The 21,459-nt window shown below is 36.5% G+C and overlaps 1 protein-coding gene across 1 annotated transcript in view; it reads right to left on the bottom strand.

Annotated features, from left to right (window-relative positions):
- Positions 1–21,459, bottom strand: part of DLG2 (discs large MAGUK scaffold protein 2) — a 2,066,337-nt gene that overhangs the window by 1,757,864 nt on the left and 287,014 nt on the right. The window contains 1 exon segment of the mRNA XM_053708663.1: positions 122–298. Coding sequence (XP_053564638.1) covers positions 122–298 — 177 coding nt within the window.

The following is a 21,459-nucleotide window of genomic DNA, read 5'->3' as shown; positions in this document are numbered from 1 at the left end:
AATATGTTAAACCAAGAACAAAATATAAATTTTTATAACAAAAAATATTAATTAAACAAATGTAATTTTAGTTTTAGAATTACCAACCTGGTTATGTAACAACTTTAGTAAGAAATTAAACCAAGAATCTTACCTTGAGCGGGGATATATGTGATTGCATCACATACCCATGGACATTTTCTATTTGAGATAGGTTCTTTTCTGATACATGAACTAACTCAGGACCCTTCCCATCATGGGTTAATCGAGGTAATGAATGGTCGTGTGGAGGAGTATCCTCATCTTGATAACGATATTTCTAGAAGAAACAGATAAACAAGAATTAAACAAACTAGTTTTGTAAATGTAATAATTTCATTCAGTATCAACTAAGAAGTTTTTTTTTTTTTTTTTTTTTTTTAAAAGGGACATGAAACCCAATTTTTTACTTATATGATTTAGGTAGAACATATCATTTTAAACAACTTTCCAGTTTTCTTCTATGATCAAATTTGTTTCATTCTCTTGGTATCATTTGTTGAGTGAGCAGAAATGCACTACTGGTTTCTAACTAAACAAATGGGTGAGCCAATGACAATAAAACATAAATATGCAGCCACCAATCATCAGCTAGAACTTAGGTTCTTTGCTGCTCCTGAGTTTTCCTAGATAAACCTTTCAGGACAACAAGGGAATAAAGCAAATTAAATAATAGAAGTAAATTGAAAAGTTGTTTAAAATTGTATTCTCTGTCTAAATCACAAATGTCTAAATACGACTTTACTGTCCCTTTAAGTATGAACATTGCTTAATGGATAAAATTTACTGAGAATGTATCTGATTTCTACAATGTCCAGTAAAAATAATTTCCATAAAAGGACCTTTAAATACAGCAAAATTGCATCATCAAAAATGCATCATAAGACAATGCAATAACATTTACAGTACATTTTAAATGAGCAGTATCTTTTTTTTCTGACAAATTTCCCTTCATTTCCCTGTGTCCTGTATTATGTGACAGATATCAGCCAATCACAGACTCATATGTATATGACTGTGTACTCTTCCACGTGTCCATTAGGAGCTGGTGTCAGAAAGTTTACACATAAGAGAAAAAATAAATCAGTGGGTCTGTAAATATCATTTGAGACACATTTACACTGCACCAATTAACCAATGCCAAACTTTAGCCAAAAATATGTCTCACAAAATAGACTGTAAGGCACAAAGATGAGAAACAATTATGTGAAAAAATGTTAGAATAAAAAAAATCTTACAAACATTGTGGTGTTTAGACTGATTCCTTTATACAGTATCTAAGGAAATCATTATTTACATGTGTATTGCTAAGTATCCTGATAAGGGTTTAAACAACTGGAAGCCATTTGTTTATGAGAATGATTACTTAAGGGATATGAAAGCCAAACTTTTACTTTCATGATTCAGATAGATCAGCAATTTTAAGCAACTTTCTAATTTACTCCTATTATCAAATTGTCTTCCTTCTCTTGGTATCTTTATTTGCAAAGCCGGAATGTAAGCTTAGGAGACGGCCCATGTTTGGTTAAGCAAATGGATAGCGCTTGCTGATTGGTGGCTAAATGTAGCTACCAATCAGCAAGCGCCACCAAAGGTGCTGAATCAAAAATGGGCCGGCTCATAAGCTTATATTCCTGATTTTCAAATAAAGATAACAAGAGAACGAAAACAATTTTTTTTTTTTGATAATAGGAGTAAATTAGAAAGTTGCTTAAAACTGCTTGCTGTATCTTAATCATGAAAGACAACATTTGGGTTTTATATCCCTTTAATTACTTTTTAATATTTAAATGTTTCTTTAAAAAATATATATTTCTTTCATGTAATTAGCAAGAGTCCATGAGCTAGTGACGTATGGGATATACATTCCTACCAGGAGGGGCAAAGTTTCCCAAACCTCAAAATGCCTATAAATACACCCCTCACCACACCCACAATTCAGTTTTACAAACTTTGCCTCCGATGGAGGTGGTGAAGTAAGTTTGTGCTAGATTCTACGTTGATATGCGCTCCGCAGCAAGTTGGAGCCCGGTTTTCCTCTCAGCGTGCAGTGAATGTCAGAGGGATGTGAGGAGAGTATTGCCTATTTGAATGCAGTGATCTCCTTCTAAGGGGTCTATTTCATAGGTTCTCTGTTATCGGTCGTAGAGATTCATCTCTTACCTCCCTTTTCAGATCGACGATATACTCTTATATATACCATTACCTCTGCTGATTCTCGTTTCAGTACTGGTTTGGCTTTCTACTACTTGTAGATGAATGTCCTGGGGTAAGTAAGTCTTATTTTCTGTGACACTCCTAGCTATGGTTGGGCACTTTGTTTATAAAGTTCTAAATATATGTATTCAAACATTTATTTGCCTTGACTCAGAATGTTCAACTTTCCTTATTTTCAGACAGTCAGTTTCATATTTGGGATAATGCATTTTAACATTTTTCTTACCTTAAAATTTGACTTTTTCCCTGTGGTCTGTTAGGCTCGTGGGGGCTGAAAATGCTTCATTTTATTGCGTCATTCTTGGCGCGGACTTTTTTGGCGCAAAAATTCTATTTCCGTTTCCGGCGTCATACGTGTCGCCGGAAATTGCGTCATTTTTTGACGTTATTTTGCGCCAAAAATGTCGGCGTTCCGGATGTGGCGTCATTTTTGGCGCCAAAAAGCATTTAGGCGCCAAATAATGTGGGCGTCTTATTTGGCGCGAAAAAATATGGGCGTCACTTTTGTCTCCACATTATTTAAGTCTCATTTTTTATTGCTTCTGGTTGCTAGAAGCTTGTTCTTTGGCATTTTTTCCCATTCCTGAAACTGTCATTTAAGGAATTTGATCAATTTTGCTTTATATATATGTTGTTTTTTCTCTTACATATTGCAAGATGTCTCACGTTGCATCTGAGTCAGAAGATACTACAGGAAAATCGCTGTCAAGTGCTGAATCTACCAAAGCTAAGTGTATCTGCTGTAAACTTTTGGTAGCTATTCCTCCAGCTGTTGTTTGTATTGATTGTCATGACAAACTTGTTAAAGCAGATAATATTTCCTTTAGTAAAGTACCATTGCCTGTTGCAGTTCCTTCAACATCTAAGGTGCAGAATGTTCCTGATAATATAAGAGATTTTGTTTCTGAATCCATAAAGAAGGCTATGTCTGTTATTTCTCCTTCTAGTAAACGTAAAAAATCTTTTAAAACTTCTCTCCCTACAGATTAATTTTTAACTGAACATCATCATTCTGATTCTGATGATTCCTCTGGTTCAGAGGATTCTGTCTCAGAGGTTGATGCTGATAAATCTTCATATTTATTTAAAATGGAATTTATTCGTTCTTTACTTAAAGAAGTCCTAATTGCTTTAGAAATAGAGGATTCTGGTCCTCTTGATACTAAATCTAAACGTTTAAATAAGGTTTTTAAATCTCCTGTAGTTATTCCAGAAGTTTTTCCTGTTCCTTATGCTATTTCTGCAGTAATTTCCAAAGAATGGGATAATTTGGGTAATTCATTTACTCCTTCTAAACGTTTTAAGCAATTATATCCTGTGCCGTCTGACAGATTAGAATTTTGGGACAAGATCCCTAAAGTTGATGGGGCTATTTCTACCCTTGCTAAACGTACTACTATTCCTACGTCAGATGGTACTTCGTTTAAGGATCCTCTAGATAGGAAAATTGAGTCCTTTCTAAGAAAAGCTTATCTTTGTTCAGGTAATCTTCTTAGACCTGCTATATCTTTGGCTGATGTTGCTGCGGCTTCAACTTTTTGGTTGGAAACTTTAGCGCAACAAGTAACACATCGTGATTCTCATGATATTATTATTCTTCTTCAACATGCTAATAATTTTATCTATGATGCCATTTTTGATATTATCAGAGTTGATGTCAGGTTTATGTCTCTAGCTATTTTAGCTAGAAGAGCTTTATGGCTTAAAACTTGGAATGCTGATATGGCTTCTAAATCAACTTTACTTTCCATTTCTTTCCAGGGTAACAAATTATTTGGTTCTCAGTTGGATTCCATTATTTCAACTGTTACTGGTGGGAAAGGAACTTTTTTACCACAGGATAAAAAATCTAAAGGTAAAAACAGGGCTAATAATCGTTTTCGTTCCTTTCGTTTCAACAAAGAACAAAAGCCTGATCCTTCATCCTCAGGAGCAGTTTCAGTTTGGAGACTATCTCCAGTTTGGAATAAATCCAAGCCAGCTAGAAAGGCAAAGCCTGCTTCTAAGTCCACATGAAGGTGCGGCCCTCATTCCAGCTCAGCTGGTAGGGGGCAGGTTACGTTTTTTCAAGGAAATTTGGATCAATTCTGTTCACAATCTTTGGATTCAGAGCATTGTTTCAGAAGGGTACAGAATTGGTTTCAAGTTGAGACCTCCTGCAAAGAGATTTTTTCTTTCCCGTGTCCCAGTAAATCCAGTAAAAGCTCAAGCATTTCTGAAATGTGTTTCAGATCTAGAGTTGACTGGAGTAATTATGCCAGTTCCAGTTCCGGAACAGGGGATGGGGTTTTATTCAAATCTCTTCATTGTACCAAAGAAGGAGAATTCTTTCAGACCAGTTCTGGATCTAAAAATTTTGAATCGTTATGTAAGGATACCAACATTCAAGATGGTAACTGTAAGGACTATCTTACCTTTTGTTCAGCAAGGGAATTATATGTCCACAATAGGTTTACAGGATGCATATCTGCATATTCCGATTCATCCAGATCATTATCAGTTCCTGAGATTCTCGTTTCTGGACAAGCATTACTAGTTTGTGGCTCTGCCGTTTGGCCTAGCTACAGCTCCAAGAATTTTTACAAAGGTTCTCGGTGCCCTGCTGTCTGTAATCAGAGAACAGGGTATTGTGGTATTTCCTTATTTGGACGATATCTTGGTACTTGCTCAGTCTTTACATTTAGCAGAATCTCATACGAATCGACTTGTGTTGTTTCTTCAAGATCATGGTTGGAGGATCAATTTACCAAAAAGTTCTTTGATTCCTCAGACAAGGGTAACCTTTCTGGGTTTCCAGATGGATTCAGTGTCCATGACTCTGTCTTTAACAGACAAGAGACGTCTAAAGTTGATTTCAGCTTGTCGAAACCTTCAGTCACAATCATTCCCTTCGGTAGCCTTATGCATGGAAATTCTAGGTCTTATGACTGCTGCATCGGACGCGATCCCCTTTGCTCGTTTTCACATGCGACCTCTTCAGCTCTGTATGCTGAAGCAATGGTGCAAGGATTACACGAAGATATCTCAATTAATATCTTTAAAACCGATTGTTCGACACTCTCTAACATGGTGGACAGATCACCATCGTTTAATTCAGGGGGCTTCTTTTGTGCTTCCGACCTGGACTGTAATTTCAACAGATGCAAGTCTCACAGGTTGGGGAGCTGTGTGGGGATCTCTGACGGCACAAGGAGTTTGGGAATCTCAGGAGGTGAGATTACCGATCAATATTTTGGAACTCCGTGCAATTTTCAGAGCTCTTCAGTTTTGGCCTCTGCTGAAGAGAGAATCGTTCATTTGTTTTCAGACAATGTCACAACTGTGGCATACATCAATCATCAAGGAGGGACTCACAGTCCTCTGGCTATGAAAAAAGTATCTCGAATTTTGGTTTGGGCGGAATCCAGCTCCTGTCTAATCTCTGCGGTTCATATCCCAGGTATAGACAATTGGGAAGCGGATTATCTCAGTCGCCAAACGTTGCATCCGGGCGAATGGTCTCTTCACCCAGAGGTATTTCTTCAGATTGTTCAAATGTGGGAACTTCCAGAAATAGATCTGATGGCGTCCCATCTAAACAAGAAACTTCCCAGGTATCTGTCCAGATCCCGGGATCCTCAGGCGGAGGCAGTGGATGCATTATCACTTCCTTGGAAGTATCATCCTGCCTATATCTTTCCGCCTCTAGTTCTTCTTCCAAGAGTAATCTCCAAGATTCTGAAGGAATGCTCGTTTGTTCTGCTGGTAGCTCCGGCATGGCCTCACAGGTTTTGGTATGCTGATCTTGTCCGGATGGCCTCTTGCCAACCGTGGACTCTTCCGTTAAGACCAGACCTTCTGTCACAAGGTCCTTTTTTCCATCAGGATCTGAAATCCTTAAATTTAAAGGTATGGAGATTGAACGCTTGATTCTTGGTCAAAGAGGTTTCTCTGACTCTGTGATTAATACTATGTTACAGGCTCGTAAATCTGTATCTCGAGAGATATATTATAGAGTCTGGAAGACTTATATTTCTTGGTGTCTTTCTCATCATTTTTCCTGGCATTCTTTTAGAATACCGAGAATTTTACAGTTCCTTCAGGATGGTTTAGATAAGGGTTTGTCCGCAAGTTCTTTGAAAGGACAAATCTCTGCTCTTTCTGTTCTTTTTCACAGAAAGATTGCTATTCTTCCTGATATTCATTGTTTTGTACAAGCTTTGGTTCGTATAAAACCTGTCATTAAGTCAATTTCTCCTCCTTGGAGTTTGAATTTGGTTCTGGGAGCTCTTCAAGCTCCTCCGTTTGAACCTATGCATTCATTGGACATTAAATTACTTTCTTGGAAAGTTTTGTTCCTTTTGGCCATCTCTTCTGCCAGAAGAGTTTCTGAATTATCTGCTCTTTCTTGTGAGTCTCCTTTTCTGATTTTTCATCAGGATAAGGCGGTGTTGCGAACTTCTTTTGAATTTTTACCTAAAGTTGTGAATTCCAACAACATTAGTAGAGAAATTGTGGTTCCTTCATTATGTCCTAATCCTAAGAATTCTAAGGAGAAATCGTTGCATTCTTTGGATGTTGTTAGAGCTTTGAAATATTATGTTGAAGCTACGAAATCTTTTCGTAAGACTTCTAGTCTATTTGTTATCTTTTCCGGTTCTAGAAAAGGCCAGAAAGCTTCTGCCATTTCTTTGGCATCTTGGTTGAAATCTTTAATTCATCTTGCCTATGTTGAGTCGGGTAAAATTCCGCCTCAGAGGATTACAGCTCATTCTACTAGGTCAGTTTCTACTTCCTGGGCGTTTAGGAATGAAGCTTCGGTTGACCAGATATGCAAAGCAGCGACTTGGTCCTCTTTGCATACTTTTACTAAATTCTACCATTTTGATGTATTTTCTTCTTCTGAAGCAGTTTTTGGTAGAAAAGTACTTCAGGCAGCGGTTTCAGTTTGAATCTTCTGCTTATGTTTTTCGTTAAACTTTATTTTGGGTGTGGATTATTTTCAGCAGGAATTGGCTGTCTTTATTTTATCCCTCCCTCTCTAGTGACTCTTGTGTGGAAAGATCCACTTCTTGGGTAGTCATTATCCCATACGTCACTAGCTCATGGACTCTTGCTAATTACATGAAAGAAAACATAATTTATGTAAGAACTTACCTGATAAATTCATTTCTTTCATATTAGCAAGAGTCCATGAGGCCCGCCCTTTTTTTGTGGTGGTTATGATTTTGTATAAAGCACAATTATTCCAATTCCTTATTTTATATGCTTTCGCACTTTTTTATCACCCCACTTCTTGGCTATTCGTTAAACTGAATTGTGGGTGTGGTGAGGGGTGTATTTATAGGCATTTTGAGGTTTGGGAAACTTTGCCCCTCCTGGTAGGAATGTATATCCCATACGTCACTAGCTCATGGACTCTTGCTAATATGAAAGAAATGAATTTATCAGGTAAGTTCTTACATAAATTATGTTATTTATTGAGAAGACACACAGTTTTCTGATTTGGCAACATTTTCATAGGAAATCAAAAACAGTGCAGGAAATTATTTTCTTTAAGAAGAAAGTGATTCCAACTGATATCTTAACATGATTTTAACAATTCTCATAATGTAAATCATGAAACTCCTAAGTTACAAGGTTTAAAATATTGCCAAAAATTCCAAACCTGTGTTTTATTATTAAACATATATAATAATTTTTCTTTACATAAAATTTTTTTTTTTTTATTTTCAATTATGATTATTTAAAACATCATATATTAGGATCCGAGTTGCCAGAAATGGCAAAAGGTTAAAGGGACAGTCTAGTCCAAAATAAACTTTCATGATTCAAATAGAGAATGTAATTTTAAACAATTTTCCAATTTACTTTTATCACCAATTTTGCTTTGTTCTCTTGGTATTCTTAGTTGAAAGCTAAACCTAGGAGGTTCATATGCTAATTTCTAAGCCCTTGAATTCCGCCTCTTCTGTCAGGGCATTTTGACAGTTTTTCACCACTAGAGGGTGTTAGTTCATGTGTGTAATATAGTTAAAACACTGTGCTCACGCACGTGCAGTTCCAGGGAGCCAGCACTGATTGGCTAAAATACATGTCTGTCAAAAGAACTGAAATAAGGGGGCAGTTTGCAGAGGCTTAGATACAAGGTAATCGCAGAGGTAAAAAGTGTATTTATATAACTGTGTTGGTTATGCAAAACTAGGGAAAGGATAATAAAGGGATTATCATTTTTTTTTAACAATAAAAATTCTGGTGTAGATTGTCCCTCTAAATCATGATGATGCAATTGCCTATAGAAATTCCATGTAAAGGGACATGAAACCCAAAATTTTACTTTCACACAGAAAGTTGTATAAAAATGTGTGCTCTATCTGAATCATGAAAGAAAAAATTCAATTTTATGTACCTTTAACCTCTTAAGGACATATGACGGAATTTTTCCGTCATAAAACAATTGAGCAAACAGAAAGCTGTGTCCTTAAAGGGGTTAAAAAGACAAAAGTAATATAAATTATAGTCATGAAATCAACATTTTAAGAACACAATTACTAAATGCAGTTTCTAAATGTCGCAGTTGTGATATCTGTTTTCTCGTGTTGTCATTAGCTGTACGTGATATTATGTATATCGCTATTAAATACATATATTAAAAAGACACTAAACCCCAAATTTTTCTTTTATGATTCAGGTAGAGAATACAATTTGAAACAACATTCCAATTTACTTCTATTATCTAATTTGCTTCATTCTTTAAACATTCTTTGTTGGAGACAGCAATGCACATGGGTGAGCCAATTGCACAAGGCATCTATGTGCAGCCACCAATCTGAGCCTATCTAGATATGCTTTTCAACATAAGATATCAAGAGAATAAAGAAAATTAATTAATATAATTAAATTAGAAAGTTGTTCAAAATTGTATGTTCTTTCTAAATCATGAAAGAAAAAAAAAATGGGTTTCATGTCCCTTTAATTTCTGTCCTGACCAATATCAATGATATAGAATAGCGATGAATAATACTCACAAACATGCTGATGAGTTTTTTATGAGCTGGTAAAATGTAATGCACTTGTATGTCAACTGTATGTTAAAGGAAAGCTAACATATATTCATTACATATATATTTTTATATATATATTTTTATATATATATATATATATATATATATATATATATATATATATATATATATATATATATATATATATATATATATATACACACATACACACACGTCAACTCCAGAACCAAGCACTCTCGTATCAAATTAATATCCAGATGCCAGGGTGCATGTTCAACAAAACAGCGTATAATATCTTCCATGAAACTGTACTCTCTGAACTTTTCTTTGCCGTGACAAATCTTTAATGTTACGTTTCGGGGGTTTCCCCCTTTCTTAAACAGATACACACATAAACAGTATTATGTGTTTTTCTGTTTGAGACGGGGGAAACCCCAAAATATCACATTAAAGATTTGACACGGCAAAGAAAAGTCAAGAGAGTGCGGTTACTTGGAGGATATTATATTATATATATATATATATAATCGTTTTTCAACTGCAGATTATCAGCAACTATGTAAATGAAGCCCGACGTTGTCTGTCACACTCAAACAACTAAACAAACAACTTCAAGTGTATAAGGTGAATAGGTTGTTATACATTGTTGCAAACATTGCTGCCATACAGTTCTCTTGCAATTCCTTCTTATGCTGTAATTTTTCTATGGAGCAACATTCTATAATCTATTGTTGAATATTTTTTAACCCTGATAATTTATTATCCCCCAGATAATAGCATTGCAGTATAACTTAGTCCAGTGCACATGAAAGATACAAATAATATTATAATCTCTAAATCTGACCAGAATTACACATGTGCAGCCATGAAAGATTCGGTTTGGCCGATTTTTCAGAACAAATATTTGGGGAAATTAGTTTCCCTGAATATTCGTTGGATGCACTATTTGGTATTTGTTTAGTTTTAAACTAAACAAATACTGAATATTCTTAGAACAGTTACATTTATTTTTGCTAAACAAATGTAAACGTTCCAAAACTACAGGTGGAAAAGTTCACCTGTAGCATTATACTAATCTGTAGCCGGCTGGAGAGCTGTGTTAATCCATTTCTCTTCTTCACAGAGCCCTTAATAGGAGGCTTAGCACAGTGGGTCAAAGGGCCTACAATAAAGTTCTCCCGTAGGGCTGATCCTGGGAGCCGCCGTACTAAAAGGCTTGGCGCGGCCGGCGCTCTGTGAAGAAGAGGACCAGGTTAACGCGGCTCTGCATTGTGCAAAAGGTAAGTATTTTAGCCATTTAACAGAAACAAATGAATACTGACACATTTATCAGTTATTTATTTGTTTTCTCTATTTCAGAGTACATTCGAAAATGCACATCTAGACCATATTAATATACATTTGTGAACCCTAAATAAATGTGTGTATTAGATAAGATTAGCATAGATTACAGACTGATACTTATTCTTATATAGGGCAAGATTGCAAGTGGCAAATTTGTCCGTTTGCGGGTGTGCAGTAAATAACCAGTCATTACAAGTGGCTTGTTATTGCTACCACAAGCTCGCAGTAGCAATTATCGCTTATAATATTAACCAGAGATCAGATCTCTGGTTAATTGTATAAATGTTTCCCAAATGCCCCCAAAATACAGTGGAGTGTATTTTATTAAAAAATAAAAATGGTAGAATTTTTATTTTTTTAACCCCTTAATGACAACTGACGTACCAGGTACGTCATGCATTAACAAGCAGTTAATGACAATAGACGTACCTGGTACGTCAGTTGTCTAACAGAGTGCTGGAAGCGATTGCGATCGCTTCCAGCAGCTCTGAGGGTATTGCAGTGATGCCTCTATATGGAGGCATCCTGCAATACCACTTTACAAGCCTCCGATGCAGAGAGAGTTGTTGGTGGCATTGTTGGCTTTGTTTGTGGGTGGGAGCAAAGAAGGGAGGCGGGTTGGCGGCCTGCAATGGGCCTGTGATCATGTGGAGGGGGGTGGGATCGGAGGCGGGAGTGCCCGGGGGCGTGCACGGACGCGTGCCTGGGGGGGGCGGCGGGCGGACGTGTGCACGGGGCGGGAGCGGGTGGGAACCGCTACACTACAGAAAAATTTAATAAAAAATTGGGAGAAGGGGGGGGGGGGGAATTTTCATTTATAAAACAATCGAAGGATTCTGGGAGGGGGTGGGAGGGGGAGCTACACTACAGAAAAGGGCAAACAATTGAAGCATATTTTTTTTTTACTAAACTGGGTACTGGCAGACAGCTGTCAGTACCCAAGATGGCGCCCATTATGCTAGAGGGGGAGGGTTAGAGAACTGTTTGATGGGGGATCCGTGAGATTGGGGGTTAAGGGGGGATTCTACACAGCAGCATATGTAAATATGCTATAAAAACAAACAAAAAAACAAACAAATAAACCTTTTATTTTAGTACTGGCAGACTTTCTGCCAGTACTTAAGATGGCGGGAACAATTGTGGGGTGCGGGAGGGAAGAGAGCTGTTTGGGAGGGATCAGGGGGTCTGATGTTTCAGGTGGGAGGCTGATCTCTACACTAAAGCTAAAATTAACCCTGCAAACTCCCTACAAGCTACCTAATTAACCCCTTTACTGCTAGCCATAATACACGTGTGATGCACAGCGGCATTTAGCGGCCTTCTAATTATCAAAAAGCAACGCCAAAGCCATATGTCTGCTATTTCTGAACAAAGGGGATCCCAGAGAAGCATTTACAACCATTTGTGCCATAATTGCACAAGCTGTTTGTAAATAATTTCAGTGAGAAACCTAAAATTTGTGAAAAAGGAAACAATTTTTTTATTTGATCGCATTTGGCGGTGAAATGGTGGCATGAAATATACCAAAATTGGCCTAGATCAATACTTTGGGTTGTCTACTACACTACACTAAAGCTAAAATTAACCATACAACCCTTCCAAGCCAAAGCCATATATGTCTGCTATTTCTGAACAAAGGGGATCCCAGAGAAGAATTTACAACCATTTGTGCCATAATTGCACAAGCTGTTTGTAAATGATTTCAGTAAGAAACCTAAAATTGTGAAAAATGTAAAGTTTTTTTTATTTTTTTATTTGAACGTATTTGGCGATGAAATGGTGGCATGAAATATACCAAAATGGGCCTAGATCAATACTTTGGGTTGTTTACTAAACTACACTAAAGCTAAAATTACCCCAAAAAGCTCCCTGCAAGCTACCTAATTAACCCCTTCACTGCTGGGCATAAAACATGTGTGGTGCGCAGTGGCATTTAGCAGCCTTCTAATTACCAAAAAGCAACGCCAAAGCCATATAAGTCTGCTATTTCTGAACAAAGGGGATCCCAGAGAAGCATTTACAACCATTTATGCCATAATTGCACAAGCTGTTTGTAAATAATTTCAGTGAGAAACTGAAAGTTTGTGAAAAAATTTGTGAAAAAGTGAATGATTTTTTGTATTTGATCGCATTTGGTGGTGAAATGGTGGCATGAAATATACCAAAATGGGCCTAGATCAATACTTTGGGATGTCTTCTAAAAAAAAAATATACATGCCAATGGATATTCAGGTATTCCTTACAGATATCAGTGTCCCAATGTATCTAGCACTAATTTTGAAAAAAAAAAGTGGTTTGGAAATAGCAAAGTGCTACTTGTATTTATTGCCCTATAACTTACAAAACAAACAAAGAAAATGTAAACATTGGGTATTTATAAACTCAGGACAAAATATAGAAACTATTTAGCATGGGTGTTTTTTGGCGATTGCAGATGTGTAACAGATTTTTGGGCTAAAAGTTATAAAAAGTTTTTTTTTCCATTTTTTCCTCATATTTTATATATTTTTTTATAGTAAATTAAAGATATGATGAAAATAATGGTATCTTTAGAAAGTCCATTTAATGGCGAGAAAAACGGTATATAATATGTGTGGGTACAGTAAATGAGTAAGAGGAAAATTACAGCTAAACACAAACACTGCAAAAATGTAAAAATAGCCTTTGTCCCAAACGCAAGCTCGCATTCGTAATGCTGTCAACTTGTAATACCAGCGCACATTAGGGTGTCCTATTATTACTAAATGGAGCGCAAATATCACTTTCACAAAAGCCATATTTAGTGATCCACTTGTAATCTAGCACATAATCAGTAGCTACATCAGATAATAGATAGGTATAAACTATTTAGCAAGAATTTCCAAAATATTCTCAAGATCTTACCTGTGAAATAAGCACAAGATAAAGTCAGTAGTTGTTTTAGCTATTTACACAGCATGTTCAGTCTTTATCTGCAAGTTATATGCAAATCACAGCTAGCTCTTTAATGAAAAGACAGTAAAATGCAGCAACATGCAGATTTAAAGCTACAGGCCATGCTAATGTTCAGTAAACACACTGAGGGTTCTTAACCAATTACTACAACTGAAAGTATTTTTTACAAAAAGAACACCACCAGGATAAGGGGTCATGGTCTCATGTTGAAGTGTAGCAGGTTAAAGAGTAATTGGCGGAAGCATTTCTTTACAGAAAGAGGAGTCGATTAGTGGAATAAACTTCCATTAGAAATTGTAAAGGCAAACAATGCGGGATTTCACGAATGCCTGGGAAAAGCATAAGGCTATCCAATGAATGAATTAACACTTTAAGTGCGCATGAAAACACGCGGTCGTTGTCCGCACAATGGGGCTGATTTATCAATGTCTGTCGGACATGATACGCTGTAGCCATCGCCAGACATCGCTGAATGCTTACAGCATACGCTGTCAGCATTTAACATTGCACAAGAATTTCTTGTCTTAAAACCGCTGCTCCTTAACTACTGTTTTCGGGGGAGCCTAAAGGCTTGCGCAAAAACAAGGGTATTTGGCCCTATTCGGGCCATGATAAATCGTCCCCATTGTATTTACGTGTCCTCATATGCATGGGGGGATTGCTTTCGGAGCGCATTGCAGCCCCCTTGCACTTTTACCTAATCCCTGGTGGTCTAGGGTTCTGGGGAATCTGGATATGTCACCACACATGTGAGCGGTGACATCACCAAGCTCCTGAAACCTGGAAGTGCCCTTATGTGCAGATCATAGTTATATAACTGTACCGAAAGGTTCTTATTTATATGTGGATAACCCTTTCTTTTTACTATAAAGTTTGCGGGAAAACACACACAATATTGTTTATAACTGTGTATTAAAATTGTAATAAAAATATGTATTTTTCACACTTTGTTGAAGGTTTCTTACACATCATGATAAATACATAAAACAATGATATAGTTTAAATGTGCTGGGTCTACTGAGAAAAAACAACATATATGTGTGGGTTTTTCACTGAAAAATGGCCTACAGTGGGGCCTTAATATGAGCAGCATCTAAAACTGCAATACAGCTCAGTACAAGGGTTGGAAATGGCTTAGCAGTTAAAGGGACAGTCTACACCAGAATTGTTATTGTTTTAAAAGATAGATAATCCCTTGTTTACCCATTCCCTAGTTTTGCATAACCAACACAGTTATATTTATATATTTTTTACCTCTGTGATTATCTTGTATCTAAGCCTCTGCAGACTGCCCCTTTATTTGTTCTTTTGACAGACTTGCAGTTTAGCCAATCAATGATTGCTCCCAGGTAACTTCACGTGCACAAGCACAGTGTTATCCATATGAAAAACATGAACTAACACCCTCTAATGGTGAAAAACCTGTTAAAATGCATTCTTAAGAGGCGGCCTTCAAGGTCTAAGAAATTAGCATATGAACCTCCTAAGTTAAGCTTTCAACTAAGAATACCAAGAGAACTACGAAAAATTGGTGATAAAAGTAAATTGGAAAATTGTTTAAAATTACATGCTCTATCTGAATCATGAAAGTTTATTTTGGACTAGACTGTCCCTTTAAAGAAGAGAAACCACATTTTTTTTCTTTCTTGATTTATAGAGAGCATACACTTTAAAGCAACTTTCCAATTTACTTCTGTTACCAAATTTGCTTCATTATCTTGGTATCCTTTGTTGAAGGAGCAGCACTGCACTACTGTGAGCTAGCTGAGCACATTGATAAGCCAATGATATATATGCATCTACCTCACAATACTTAACTATGCTTTTCAACAAATGATGCAAATAGAACAAGGCAAATTAGAAATGACGGGTCAATTAGAAAGTTGATCCAAACTGCATGCTCTATCTGAATCATGAAAGTTTGACTTTGTTGTTCCTTACACTTCAAATATGATATGGACAGACTTAATGAATCTATGGTTCTTGTCTGTAGTCCAACAAAAAATCAAAATCTATAAAAGTAAACTAAAACTATTGCTATTATTTAACCCCTTAAGGACAAAAGTTTTTCCCAGTTACCAATGTTAAATGACAGAGGCAATTTTGACATTTTTGCTCAGTACTGGTTTCCCCATAATTATACACTCTCTTGTTAAATGCACCCATACATATTAGACAATGAAAAATGGAAAGGAAAAAAAAGCATATATCTTGAGAAACTAGACACCCCAGGGTATTTACCTAGAGACATTTTGACGTTTAAAATTAAATTATGGATAAAAAAAAAACACTTTCTTAAAATAAAATCATAAAAATAAGCTTTATTAAAAAATAATAATAAAAATAAATATGTAAATTTCTTTCACATAGGTGGTGAGATTCCACAAGCTAGTTACTGATGGGATATACATTCCTACCAGGAGGGGACAAAGTTTCCCAAACCTCAAAAGCCTATAAATACACCACCCACCTCACTCATACCTCAGTTTTATAAACTTTGCCTCCTTAGGAGGTGGTGAAGCAAGATGTGCTGATTTCTTCAGTGATAGGTGCTTCTAAGCATATTGAAGTCCAGTTCCTCTCTAAGTGCAGTGTTTGCCTGAGGGATGTGAAGGGAGTTTTGCGCTTTGATGCTTTCACCTATGGGAATTCTATTCTAAGGCTCTCTGTAAATTGGACGCAGGGATTCATCTGCTGCCTCCCTTTATAGATCGACATTATACTCTTGTACCATTGCCTCTGCTGATATGTTTCAGTACTGCTTTGGCTGTCTGCTAAATGTGAATGGGTGTCTTACACGGTAAGTATATATTTTTTATCTTTCAATAAAAGACACTCTCAGCTATGGATTGGGTACTTTTAAGTAAAAGTTGTTATATATTGTTTGTATACATGCCTTGAGTCAGTAATTCGGTGCTCTTTTTTATTGACTTTAATTAGTGGCTAAAAATATGTCAGAGGTTTGTAGGGTCTGTGAAACATACAGGGGTGTTTTGGGGCTATTATTTTATTTTAACAAATTTGGCTTAATTTGGTTTATACACCACTTTTTTCCCACCTTTTTTTATAAGCTCCGCCCCAGGCAACTCAGTGCTCTAAGAAAACGCTTAGAGAGATTTTGTGCAGCATTGTTTTTTTTATAATCAGTTAAATCTTTTTTATAATTATTCGCTCTGTTTCCCATTCTCTCAAGCCTGTTATATAAATAATATCTAGGAGCATGGATATAAATTTGCAGAATTAATATATTTTTTCTCAATTTTTGTTTTTTGCAATTATGTCTCAAACTGAACCTGCCTCAGATGTTACCATAGGATATGAGCTACCTAAATATGTTTCTACCAAAGCTAAGTGTGTTTGTTGTTAAAAAAAAAGCTGATCTAAATTCTTCAGCTCTATTATGTGGCTCTTGTTTTAACAATTTATTATATGCTGATAATATCTCTATGAGTACAAATGCACCCACATTATTCCATATCAGTTTAATGTACAAAGCATTCCTGCAGAATTGAAAGATTTTATTGCTGCAGCTAAAGAGAAGGCAATGACTGCTATTCTGCCTTCAAAGAAACGTAAAAGGGTTTTGCAACATTTTCCTAAATGTAGTGAATTTTGTTCTGACAGCATACAGAGGTATCCTCTACTGATGGGGTTTCCTCTGATTCAGAGAATGCCACATCAGCGACAGAAATAGGCAAATCTTCTTTTTTATTTAAGATAGAACATATTCGCTCTATTTTAAAGGAAATATTCTTTACTTTGGGTATTTAGGAGTCTAAACCTCCTGATGATAAAGCTAGTAATCGTGATTGCTGAAGAATAGTCTAAACCTGGTACCTCTTTTAACCCTTCTTCTATGTTTAAGAAATTGTATCCTTTACCTGTGGCTAATCTAGAGCTTTGGGAAACAGTCCCTAAGGTTGATGGGGTTATTTCCACTCTTGCCAAACATACTACTATTCCTATGGAAGACAGTACTTCTTTCAAGGATCCTTTAGATAGGAAGCTTGAATCTTATCTAATAAGGGCATATTTACATACTGGCTATATTCTTAGACCAGTTATATCTATGGTTGATGTTGCTGCTGCTTCTACTTTTTGGTTGGACAGTTTAGCACAGCAGTTGTCTTCAGATCCTGGATTATCTAACATTATTCTTTTACTTCAACATGAAAATAATTTTATTTGTGATGCTATATTTGATGTGATGAAGATCAATGTCAAATCTATGTCTTTAGCCATTCTAACTAGAAGAAATTTTTGGCTTAAATCTTGGAATGCTGACAAGGTGTCTAAAACTAGATTATTATCTCTCTCTTTTTAGGGTAAAAATCTTTTTGGTTCACAATTGGATTCTATTATCTCCACTGTTATTGGTGGTAAGGGAGTTTTTCTGCCCCAAGAAATCCAAGGGTAAATTTAAAGCTCCCAATCATTTTCATTCCTTTCATCAGAATACAGAACATAAAACCACTCCTTCCTCTAAGGCCTCTGGCTCTAATTGGAGGCCTTCTCCAAATTGGAATTAATCCAAGCCTTATAAGAAACAAAATGCCGCCCCAAAACCTGCATGAAGTGGCAGCCTTTAAATCAGTTCTTCTGGTGGGGGGCAGACTAAAGCTATTTCAAAAATTTGGACAGACTCTGTCCAAAATCAGTGGATTTAGAATATTATTTCTCAGGGGTATCGCATTGGATTCAGAATAAGGCCTCCCTTGGGAAGATTCTCTCCTACCCATGTACCAAAAAACAGTAAAAGCCCAAGGATTTCTAAAATGTGTTTCAGATCTAGAACTTTCACGGATAATTGTCCTAGTTCCTCAGCAGGAACAAGGATTGTTATTTTATTCAAATCTATTCATTGTTCCAAAAAAGGAAATGTTTTTTGGATCAGAAAAATTTAAATCATTTTGTAAGAGTCCCAACTTTCAAGATGGTGACTATAAGGACTATTCTGCCTTTTGTTCAGAAATGTCACTTCATATCCACAATAGACTTACAGGTCGCTTACCTTCACATTCCGATTCATCCAGACCACTATCAAGTTCTGAGATTCTCTTTTTAAAACAAGCATTACCAATTTGTCGCTCTTCCATTTGGCCTTGCAACAGCACCAAAAATATTCTCAAAGGTTCTCGTGCTCTTCTATCTGTAATCAGAGAGCAGGCTATTGCGGTGTTTCCTTATTTGGACGATATCTTGGTACTTGCTAAATCTTTTCATTTAGCAGAATTTCACACAAAACAACTATTGTTGTTTCTTCAAAGACATGGTTGGAGGATCAATTTTCCAAAGTGTTTATTGATTCCTCAGACAAAGGTCACCTTTTTAGGTTTCCAGATAGATTAATTGTCCATGACTCTATCCCTAACAGAAAAGAGACAATCAATATTGGTTTCAGCCTGTCTAAACCTTCAGTCTCTATCATTCCCTTCAGTGGCTATGTGCATGGAAATTTTAGGTCTCATGATTGCAGCATCGGACACAATCCCTTTTGCTTGCTTTCATATGAGACCTCTAAAGCTTTGCATGTTGCACCAATGGTGCAGGGATTATACTCAGATATCACAAATGATATACTTAAATCCCAACACTCAACTCTCTCTGACTTGGTGGTTAAACCATCACCGTATCGCCAGAAACACGGGGCATCAAGCTCCATTCGGAGCTTGATACATATGCCCTTTGGCCTCTATTAAAGAGAGAACCATATATTTGGTTTCCAACAGACAATGTCACAACAGTGGCATAAGTCAATCATCAAGGGGGAACTCGCATCCCCTAGCAATGAAGGAAGTATCTCTAATACTTTATTGGACAGAATCCAACTCTTGTCTAATCACTATGATTTATATCCCAGGTGTAGACAATTGGGAAGTGGATTATCTCAGCTGTCAATCTCTACATCCCGGGGAGTAGTCTCTCCATTCGGATGTATTCTATCAGATTGTGCCAGACATAGATCTGATGGACTCTCGTCTAAACAAGAAACTTCCCAGGTACCTCTCCAGGTCCAGGGATCCTCAGGCGGAAATGATGGATGCTCTAGCAGTTCCCTGGCTTTACCAAGCTGCTTACATTTTTCAACCTCTGGTTCTTCTACCAAGAGTGATCTCAAAGATCATGATGGATCAATTTTATGTGTCTGATAGCACCAGCATTGCCTCACAGGTTTTAGTATGCGGACCTTGTCCAAATGTCCAGTTGACAACCTTGGTAACTTCCTCTAAGACCAGACCTTCTGTCTCAAGGTCTGTTCTTCAATCCAGATCTCAAATCTTTAAATTTGAAGGCATGGAAATTGAACGCTTAGTCCTTAGTCATAGAGGTTTCTCGGACTCAGTGATTAACACTATGAAACAGGCTCGTAAGGAAAATATATCACAAGGTTTGGAAAACCTATATTTCATGGTGTTCCACTAATGATTATTCCAGGCATTCTTTTAGTATTCCTAGGATTCTTCAGTTTCTTCAGGATGGTTTGAATAAAGGTTTGTCTGCCAATACTTTAAAAGGACAAATCTCTGCTCTTTCTGTTTTATTTCACAGAAAGATTGCTAATCTTCTTGATATTCACTGTTTGTCCAGGCTTTGACTTGTATCAAATCTGTTAAATCTATTTCTCCTCCTTGGAGAATTTGGTATAAAAGAATTTGCAGACTCCTCCTTTTGAGCCTATGCATTCTTTGGACATTAAACAACTTTCTTGGAAAGTGTTATTTCTCTTGACTATCTCTTCTGCTAGAAGAGTTTCTGAATTGTCTGCTATCTCTTGTGAGTCTCCTTATCTGATTTTCCATCAAGGTAAAATTGTTTTGCAGACTTTGTTTAAATGTTTGCCTAAAGTTGTGAATTTTAACAACATTAATAGGGAAATTATTGTTTCTTCCTTATGTCCCAATCCTAAGAATACTCTTGAAAGATCTTTGCTTTATTTGGATGTTATAAGAGCTTTGAAATATTATGTTGATTCTAATAAGCTTTTCAGAAAGACTTCTAGTCTTTTGGTTATTTTTTCTGGTTCTAGAAAAGGTCAGAAAGCCTTTGCCATTTCTTTGGCATCTTGGTCGAAACTTCTGATTAACAAAGCTTATTTTGAGGGGGACCAGTCTCTGCCTCAGATAATTACAGCTCATTCTACAAGATCAGTTGACACATCATGGGCTTTCAAGAATGAAGCTTCAGTCAAATCTGCAAATCAGCCACTTGGTCTTCTTTGCATACCTTTACTAAATTTTACCATTTTGATGTTTTTGCTTCTTCGGAAGCAGCTTTTGGTAGAAAGGTTCTTAAGGCAGCTGTCTCAGTTTGATTCTAGTGCCTATTATTTAAGTTTTTTGAATTTTTAAGAAAACTGAATAATTTTTTGGGATTCAATGTTATCCCTCCCTTTATTGTTTATATCCCATCAGTAACAAACTCATGGACTCCTGCCACCTATATGAAAGAAAACATAATTTATGTAAGAACTTACCTGATAAATTAATTTCTTTAATGGTGGCGAGAGTCCACAAGACCCACCCATTTTTTTGGCCTTATGATTTTTTTGTATAAAGCATGTTATTTATCCTGTTCCTCTTTTTATGCTTTTACTCCTTTTTACATCTCACTAACATGGCTATACGTTAAGCTGAGGTATGAGTGAGGTGGGAGGTGTATTTATAGGCATTTGAGGTTTGGGAAACTTTGCCCCCTCTTGGTAGAAATTTATATCCCATCAGTAACAAGCTTGTGGTCTCTCACCACCATGAAATAAATTAATTTATCAGGTAAGTTCTTACATAAATTATATTATATATATATACATACATACACATTTAAAGTATGTTTTACACTTTTTTCATATTTATGAAGGTGAGAAGGGGAGGGGTCAAGATAAGCCATGGTTTACAAACAATGGTTTATCATTATCAATATGTGATCACTGTGACTGGCATGACCA

This window comes from Bombina bombina, chromosome 3 (genome assembly GCF_027579735.1).
Source record: "Bombina bombina isolate aBomBom1 chromosome 3, aBomBom1.pri, whole genome shotgun sequence".
NCBI classification, from domain to species: Eukaryota; Metazoa; Chordata; class Amphibia; order Anura; family Bombinatoridae; genus Bombina; species Bombina bombina.
Note: the sequence above shows the minus strand (reverse complement) of the source record. Positions and strands in the feature narration are given on the sequence as shown.